Genomic DNA, 9158 nt, shown 5'->3' with positions numbered 1-9158 from the left:
GGATTGGGTGGTCACATTTTAAAAAATAAAGATCACTTTTTGTGTCCTTCCATATAAAGTAGCTTAAATCGTGCCACGGGTTTATTAATATTTAAATAATTTTAAAATTTTATTTATTTGATTATATAATAACTTTAATATATTTATATCAATATATAATAAATATAGATTTATAATAAAAATAATAAAAGAATTAGGAAGAAGCTGTGATCATAATTTAGTAGGATAAGTAGTAGGATAAGTTTTGATCGTGGTTTAGCGAAATAAGAAGACTAAATTTAGTAATTTAGCAATTTAGTAGTTTAACTTGTATATAACACTGTTTATTTTTATTTCTAATAACTAAAATATAGAATAACCGTTGAAATAAAATATAACACATTCCGATTACTATACTATTGTATAGATAGTATAAATTATTATAGTTAAGCATAGCTAAACACAAACAATTTTCGAGTTGGTTCAAATTACAAATTTGTTCTAATTTCCAGTTGCAGCAGTCATCTACGTTATCGTCTAACTTAAAATTAGTTGGCAATTACCTCAGACTATAGGATGATGTCTAAGTGAGAATGGTTTAAGGTTCATGAGTGATTTAATTTTATAACATAGTTTCCTTGTGGTTGTAACTAAAGTAAGGAAAATAACATAAGAAGTTGATTTTAATAAATTAATTAAATTAGGTATTTACTCAAGGGTAATTAAGTAAATTCAACAATTACCGACCACCCGACTACAAACTTTTAATGTTTCGTCTATTATAATATAGTATAGATAGATGAGTTACATATTTAATATATTTATAATTGAATTTTAAAACCTCTTGTTTCAAACTGATTTTGATATTTTGATATTTTTCACTACTACAGATTTTAACTTGCATAGCGTTTATTTTTGAGGTTACATAGCGCTTTCAAATGCTATGTAAGTCAATGTTATGCAAGTTCAATTCACTTGCATAACACTTTTTAAGGAGCTCTCTAAGTACATTACTTACAAAAAGGTTTCAAAAGTGTTATGTGTAACACCCCTTCTTTAAAATAAAATGGAGATATTACTTAAAATCCAAAAACCTGCCAACAGAGCACTAATATATTTCTAATAATAATTTAATAGTCTAAAATCTCCAAAATAATATTAAATCTCCAAAATATCTAAATCAATAATATACATGTAGAAATCTATATTTAAATAATTAAGTCTAGATAATGATAAAGTCCGAAATCCTAAACAACTGCACACTAATGCATACCACTGTTCTAAAAAGTAAACTCAGCAGCTTCCTAAGCGGAATCGGACCATAAAGGGTTTTCATTTTGAAACGCGGCTTACATAGTGTAATCCAGAGAGGGTTATCATTTAATTCATTATTAAGCATTTTTAAAGATTATGCGTCATATTCAACCGATCAAGCAGTCAAAGAGATGTCAACTTGGTGAATATTTAATTTTAACATATTATATTTATTTTAATATAACTATAAGAATATATACATTTGAAAATAATTTGTGAGTTAGGTAGGGACAATCAATCTGTAGTGACAAATTTTATTAAGAACATTTATGTTTTGACAATTAGGACACAACAATGCACATAAATCACATAGCACATAAGTCAAATCATCACACAGGTTCGTAAAATATTTTTAAAATCGAAATGACATCAATATTCGTATTTTTATAAAATATGTAATCCCTATTTCAAAATAATTTGGATCGAAAATAAAAAAATATCAAAAGCTGACTCGTTTCCGAAAAATTGAGATTTAAAATTTTTTTTGTCGGAAATAGATCATTTTTTTATTTTTAGAAACATTCATTTCATTTAAAACGAATAAACAGTTCAATTAATATTTAATTAAAGAGTATAATCAAATTAATTTTCAAAATAATTGATAATTAAAATAATTAATTATTAATCATGTTTTAAAAAATTATTTAAGAAAAATCAAAATTTAAAATATTTTTATTTAATTTTTGGAAATTAATTAATGGTAAATCAAATTATTATTTAAAGAACATGATTAATCACTAAAATATTTAATCGATTAAAATGAATAAATTAATAAATAAATTCTGGATTTTGGAAAATAATTTAAAATAAACTAAATTTATTTATTAAATAAATCAATTTATTAATTAATCAATTTATTTAAATAAATAAAAAGATTTTAAAATTTGTTTTTAAAATAAAACTCAGAATCATGTTTTTAAGAAAATAATTGTATATTTTTGGATCAAAACTGTGTCCAAACCCGGGTTAGAATACGGGTTAACGGGTCACCGGACCATGAAGAACACGTGGAAATTAATGGAGTTTTCGGCGAGCTTTTCATTATCCGACGAGCTCGATTGCTACCCAAATCATCACGGGTTCGACCGATTTTGTCTCCGTTTTCGTTCACCAACAATGCCGCAACACCGATTCAGTCTCAACGAGAACTACCAACCTCAACCACGTCATTTCTGGTGAAACAACAGAATGAAGCCAGCGACCTTTACCGAGTTCTGGCGATGTCAACCCAAAATAGACACAAAACATCAATTAAACTATATAAACTGATCCATACAATTGATACACAATCTCAATATCTATCATTTTGTGGTTATTCTTCCTCAAGTGCTGATGCGAGTTTATTCATAAAGAAAGATTCCAAGGTGCACGTTCTTGTGTTATTATATGTCGATGACATGATAATAACCGGGAACGATGAGCAAGAAATCAATAGATTAAAGGATGAACTTGCTATCCGTTTTGAGATGAAAAATCTAGGGGAGCTGAAAAACTTTCTTGGTTTGGAGGTATCAAGGTGTAAGGTATTTTTGTCACTCAAAGTCAATATACTAAAAAGATTCTTAAGAAATTTAAGATGATTAATTGCAGATCAGCAGCTACTCCAATGGAACAGAACCTGAAGTTAAAAATCGATTCTGGAAAGGAGCTCAAGGATGAAAAAATATATCGCATTTTGGTTGGAAGTTTGATTTATTTGACAATCACAAGGCCAGATATATCATTTGGAGTTATTAGTCAGTTTATGCAAAAGCCAAGGAAGCCACATTTGGATGCATCTAATAGGATACTTCGTTATCTTAAGAATACAATGAACTACGGGCTGATGTATAAACGAAGTGCAGAAATTTTACTCGTGGATTCACTGACGCAGATTGGGCAGGAGATCCCCCATCAAGACGATCAACATCAGGCTATTGTTTTGACCTTGGATCAGCTGTGATATCATGGTGCAGCAAAAAGCAAGCTACCATAGCCCTATCAAGTACGGAGGCAGAATATAATGCTACCACACTTGCTGCACAAGAGTGTGTGTGGTTAACAAGATTAATTGAGGATATTTCTCATGGTTCTATGCGAACGGTGGAGTTATATTGTGACAATTTGAGTTCGATTAGACTAGCCTCAAATCCGGTATTTCACGCAAGAACTAAGCCCATCGAAGTTCACTATCATTTCATACAAGAGAAGGTGCTACAAAATGAGATTGATCTTATCAAAGTGGATATCAATGAACAACTTGCTGATATATTTACGAAGGCTTTACCTAAGGCGAAGTTTGAGTTTCTTAGAGCCTAACTTGGTTTAGTATCCGAAGTTCACACAAAGGGGGAGTGTTGAAATATTGTGCAAACTTCCAGAAGGTTCCAGAAAGATTGTGAAGGTATCATGAAAGTACTAGAATTGTTAAGATAAATCATGTATTAAAAGGTTCTTGAATATGTACTTGAAATTAATAACCATCTAGAATATTCTACTAGACTCATGCACTTAATAATCATCTAGAAAATTCTGTTCTAGAAAATTCTGCTGCTACTATAAATTGTACTCTGCAGATTGTATCAAACCAGTTAATAAAAAAAAAGTGTTACCCTGTTCTCTCTTGTTTCAAACAGCAAAGTGTGTGTGTTTTTAAGAAAAGTATTCTGCATAGTTACAAGGTCTGATCTTGGGCTGCAGTTAAGTGTGTCTACCGCATATAGAAGAGAGTGTTCCTAATTCTCTCAACTCCATACCATCACTGTCCTGAACTTCATGCCCCTATATACAAGGTTGAGATAAGAGTTTAGTATTAATAAATAGTTATGTTACCAAGAAAGCTATTGTAGATATTTGATGTAAATGTGTGTGCTGTATGTTCCAACTTATCCACAAAATATAACATTAAACATTGTATATGCACCGCAGAGGTGAATGAAACAATTTCTAAGACTTAAGAAATAGACTGACAAATAAAATTGGGACTGAATACAATCTTACAATAGACAACATGGGAAGCTTTAAGATATAATATGATTAGTAAAGAGAACAAAATATAGTTAACAAGTAATTGAAGAAAAAAATATTATCCAAGAAAGCAAACAAAACAACTTTAAAGCATAGTTTCTCTCTTTTTTTAACCAACAACTTCACATATGAATACTTTTCAAAAAGTTGAAGTTCTTGGATACCGATTACGGACATGTCAACCAAACAAGTGCTATCTGTTCACTTAAAGCTCATAGGCTTTATATGTGAACTCAAAGTTCCGAACACCGATGGAGGTGTATTTTTCTCCCTAGTGTTGTGCCCGAGAATATATAGATTATTTATCTTAGATTCATTACTATCTCCTACTTCTGACGGTCGGAATCCAAATAAAGTTAACACTCAGTTTCAAATACACATACAGAATCACAGAGTTGGATTCAAATGCAGCAAAATGTATTTAATAATTTGATCACATAAGTGGTCCTTAGTTAAATTTGGTTTTACATAAGGAGGAAAATTATCCCAATTCCTCTCTGTTCTACAAGTCACAATCCAAGCATGCAGAAACCTTCAAAATTATAGCTAGATACATTATCTAATTAAGTATCAGTATAATTAATTAGATTGGCCGAAGTAGTTCTCACCAGGTAAATGTCAAGAGAATGCAGCTTAGGCGAACTTTTGATCAACAAAAGAACATATTGAATCTGAACCAAATCACTTCACCTTGAGGAAAATGTCATCAAGGTCAAGAACATTGATTCGAGGAATTTTGTCAAATAGCTTGTCTATATCCATGATTTTCTTTGCAACTCGATAATCCTCCTTTCTGATGCTATCAAGCGAGCATTCAAGTCCCCTACATCGGAAGATGCTCAAATCAGTAAGATTCTTATAACATTTTAATTGACTACATATATGCTCAATTCCACTGCACCAATACAAATCTAGTCTACCGAGTTGAGTCCCAAATGACAAGTCAGTAGTAATTATGACATCCACAAGTTCAACTCTAACTAGATTACAGAAACCACGAAAGCTAAGGGGTGGCTTGAGTATACAGTTAGTGAGCTTCATATGAGTTAATCCCAAACAGGAAAATAAGTAGGAGGGAATTTTGCAGGCACTTGGTGCTTTATTTTTAATCTTCAGTTTCCTAATTCCATTGTTTGATATGCACTTAATCCAAAGAGTCATATCTAGACATTGATGAAGAGGCAGATCTTGAGGAATATAAAGAACTAACTTTAAAATTGGGCCACTATGAGCTAAAAGTATATTACTGATGGTTCTTGAAACTTCAGATAGTTGAGTTTGTGTATCTTTCTGAGAAACCTTCCTGGAAACCAGTTGCGAGAAAGATGTATTATCAAATTCAAGCCGTGAATGCGTTCCTCATATACTTTCCCAACTTTTAGAGAGGATACTCGTTCTTGCTGCATCGTGAAGCGGCAAGTGTTCGAGGATGAGGTCTAGTAACAATGCAGGCAAGTTGCTGATTCTATCAACTGTTTCTTCACATGCAAGTCCCTCTGTTTTAGCATCACTTGCCATGCTTCTGTACAAAAAGAGAGACGGGGACCAAAATGAAAAGAGTATATTGTAATTTTATACACCAAAGTATCCAGTATCTGAATTTCTAAGGAGTCATGACACTAAACTTGATCACATTCATTCACAAAGGTAGAAAATCTACTACTTTTCTATTATATCTGAATATATTATATGAAGTAATCAATTTATTCATCTTAACATGCACACGAATAAATTGTAAGCAGTAAGACTTGTGAACTGCAGACGTAAAATCAGCTCTGAGAAATCTTCAAATAATTAAAAATCGGGCAAAAATAAGATTTTAAAAAACCTATAGTGGATCACTAACATAATTAAGTTGTTACACATAATTTTAAATTTAATCAAATACATACTAGAATTGTGTATGAGTTCTGCACGGATTTTATACCAGTTTGCTCGATGATAGTGGTCGTGGCGTCGATTGGAGGAGCAATATAGATTTCTAAAATTGAGATGCCTAGTAATACTTCCAGCATGCTATGAGGATCTAAAAAGGAAATTCAACAGCTGCCTAAACGGATGCTGATACAAAATCGGACCAAAAAATATTTTCATTTTGTAACGCCACTTATATAGAGGAATACAGGGAGGGCCATCATTAGGCGCGTGATTAAGCGGCCTATTCAGCGCATCAAAGGGTCATTAAGTGTATTAAGTGGTCAAAGATGTCGACTTGCTAATTTTTTAACTTCAACATATTAATAGTTATTATGATATAACTATATTAAAAAAAAGTTGAAAATATGTATGAACATTTTATGTTTACATTTTTATTATTCAAAGTATAATATAATTTCAAGCTTACATATATTAACATTTTAATCAAATTTTAAATATTAGTGCTTCCACTTAACCTCTAGAAGGTCCTCCCGACTCTTAGGACCTCTCATCGCTTGACGAAAAACTTTACAAGAAGTTGTAATGTTAACTGATCAACAAGCACTACATGTCAACTCAAAACTCTGAGTATCAATGGAAGTGTGTTTTTCTCTTCAGTGCAATGGTGAACCTGTTTTCGTCCCCATCTCTTTCCTTTTAGAGGGGGGTTTCCTTTCCGGTAAGGTCAATAACAAGAACTTTGATTGCATTCAAGAGTAATGTTACGAAGAGAAACATTGCTGATACATATGTATCTCATAAGTTGCAAATTTAAGCCTTGCAGAGAGGGGCTTTTACGGTGTTTCTTTCTTTTCCCTACTTTAGGCCTGTTGGGCTATCTCTGCATTTTAATCATATTAGTCCTAGTCCGAATACAGTTAGGTTACGAGTCTAACACGGTTTTCTAATTAAAGAAGTTTTAGGTTTATGCACAAAATAAAATATACCTATCGCTATAGGTTTGAAGCATTTATTATAGAATAGAACTCATTCCTTTCTTGTACAAGTTCAATTGTAAACAGGAGAGAGAAAGACATCTAGGGTATGTTTTGTGAATTACACTTCCGTTACAAGTTGAAAGGCGAAGTGAACCAAAAACGTCCAGGGCCACATTCATATGCAGCAAAACATGTATATTTAATAATCCAATGCTACTGTTTGATATCGTAAGTTATCACTTGATTAAAACATTATTTCATTTTACTTGAAGAGGAGATAAATAATCCAATTTCTATTGGGATTATATGAGTACGACATTCCCAGAAGAATCCTTAAAAAATAATCAAAACAAATAAGGTAAAACTTTAATATCATAAGGTTGGGTGAAAAAGTTCTCACCAGATCAATGTTAAGAACTTGCAGATTAGGTGAACTTCTGATCAAACAAAGAACTGGTTGAATCTGAACCAAATCATGTAATTTAATATTGTGAAGCTTCAGAATTCTCAAGTTCTCCATAGCTCTTGTAAGCCTCTTCAAAATAGCTGCACCTGGTTCCAAAATCTATTTACAAAAACACAAGTACATCGAAAAATGAATTAAATTGTGAGACATGACATTGGATCAGCTAATTATATTGGTTAATAACATTTTCAATCGATCTAACTTTTAGAATGTTAAAAATTACCTTGAGGTAGAAGCCATCAAGGTAAAGAGAACAGATTCTAGGCATATTGCAGACTAGCTTGTCTAAACTAATCATTTCTTTACCAGAACTTGGCATTTCAAAATGCATCCAGAGGCTAAGAGTTAGCAACTTTTGGGTGTATTCACACCATTTCCAATCAATTTCTTCACAGTTCCCGATACTCAACTTGAAGAGATTGTTTTCACATCTAAATTGGCTTCCCAAATGTTCAATCCCAATGCAAAAATACATATTCAATTCCTCGAGTCTAGTGCCGAACAACATATCAGCATTAATTAACATATGCTCAAGTTCTACCATAACCAGGTTACAAAATCCTCCAAATCCAAGGGGTGGATTTAGTATGCAGCTCACAACGGTCAAACGAGTTAACTGTGAACAGGAAAACAAATGAGAGGGAACAGTGCAGGCATGTAGTGATTCATTACGAAGCTTCAGTTCCCTAACACCATTGTTTGATATGTTTTTAATCCATAAAACCATATCTGTACTTTGATGAAAAGGCAGATCTCTAGGAATGAAAAGAACTAAATTCAAAATGGGGCCATTGTGAGCTAATAATATATTACTAATTGTTCTCGAAACTTTGTTAATTTTAGTTTGTTCATCTAAGTGAAAAAACTTCTGCGAAACCAATTGCGAGATAAAATTTTGATCCAAATATAGTTTTGGGTGCATTCCCCATATATTCCTCCACGTTTTCGAGAGAACAGTTGTCCTTACTGCATCATGAGTCGACAAGCGTTGTAGGAAGAGGTGTATTATGTTTTCGGGCAAGTTGCTGATTCTATCTACTGCTTGGAGTCCTCGCCCGTTTCTAGCATCATTGGCCATGAGCCTGAATACAAAAATGGGCAAAAATTCGAACAATATTCATTTACAATATCTATAAGCACATGAGAAATAGCTACATATATTTAAAATTAATAGTTGTAGATACAATCATTTCTAGACTGAGGAATACAAACAATTCAACCAAGGGAATATCACATTTATAACAAAACAATTAAGGACAAATTGATTTCCCACAAATGAATGAATCAATTTACAGGTTTATAAAAAATATATATAATCATGTACGTTGATACCTGAGTTTGGGTGATAGACTTATAGCAGTAGCGGTGATTTAGGACTTCAGTAAAAAATGGCACAGAAGTCGCATAGGTTTATAAAAAATGTTCTGAGCTCCCGCGACTGAAAGATTATATTAGCTCAGTCCAATGGAGGAAAACTAAAATTTTAAGTTCTAAATTTTCAGGGGTGTATTTGGTTGATAATGTATTTTGAAAAATTG

The 9158-nt window shown here is 32.1% G+C and overlaps 2 protein-coding genes across 2 annotated transcripts; both read right to left on the bottom strand.

Annotated features, from left to right (window-relative positions):
• Window positions 1-5051: 5051 nt before the first annotated feature.
• Window positions 5052-5817, bottom strand: LOC141664656 (F-box/FBD/LRR-repeat protein At1g13570-like). Its single transcript, XM_074470611.1, has 3 exons — window positions 5667-5817; window positions 5220-5462; window positions 5052-5122 (listed from the first exon to the last, which is right to left on the bottom strand). The coding sequence occupies exons 1-3, from the start codon at window positions 5815-5817 to the stop codon at window positions 5052-5054; spliced, it is 465 nt and encodes a 154-aa protein (XP_074326712.1).
• A 1639-nt stretch (window positions 5818-7456) lies between these two features.
• Window positions 7457-8698, bottom strand: LOC141664655 (F-box/FBD/LRR-repeat protein At1g13570-like). The gene is made up of 3 exons (XM_074470609.1): window positions 7844-8698; window positions 7555-7719; window positions 7457-7486 (listed from the first exon to the last, which is right to left on the bottom strand). The coding sequence occupies exons 1-3, from the start codon at window positions 8696-8698 to the stop codon at window positions 7457-7459; spliced, it is 1050 nt and encodes a 349-aa protein (XP_074326710.1).
• Between the last annotated feature and the right edge of the window lie 460 nt (window positions 8699-9158).

The sequence above is a fragment of the Apium graveolens genome, chromosome 6 (genome assembly GCF_009905375.1).
Source record: "Apium graveolens cultivar Ventura chromosome 6, ASM990537v1, whole genome shotgun sequence".
In the NCBI taxonomy this organism is placed as follows: Eukaryota; Viridiplantae; Streptophyta; class Magnoliopsida; order Apiales; family Apiaceae; genus Apium; species Apium graveolens.
Note: the sequence above shows the minus strand (reverse complement) of the source record. Positions and strands in the feature narration are given on the sequence as shown.

Excerpts from the sequence above, each read along its gene's own strand:
- LOC141664655 (XM_074470609.1), bottom strand. The coding sequence starts at position 8,698 with ATGGCCAATGATGCTAGAAACGGGCGAGGACTCCAAGCAGTAGATAGA. Across the intron at positions 7,720-7,843 it reads TTGATGGCTTCTACCTCAAG|ATTTTGGAACCAGGTGCAGC; the intron begins GTAATTTTTAAC and ends TTTTGTAAATAG. Across the intron at positions 7,487-7,554 it reads AAGTTCTTAACATTGATCTG|GATTCTTCTGGGAATGTCGT; the intron begins GTGAGAACTTTT and ends TTATTTTTTAAG.
- LOC141664656 (XM_074470611.1), bottom strand. The coding sequence starts at position 5,817 with ATGGCAAGTGATGCTAAAACAGAGGGACTTGCATGTGAAGAAACAGTT. Across the intron at positions 5,463-5,666 it reads CCTCTCTAAAAGTTGGGAAA|ATATGACTCTTTGGATTAAG; the intron begins GTATATGAGGAA and ends ATCAATGTCTAG. Across the intron at positions 5,123-5,219 it reads GTCATTTGGGACTCAACTCG|GGGACTTGAATGCTCGCTTG; the intron begins GTAGACTAGATT and ends CTTCCGATGTAG.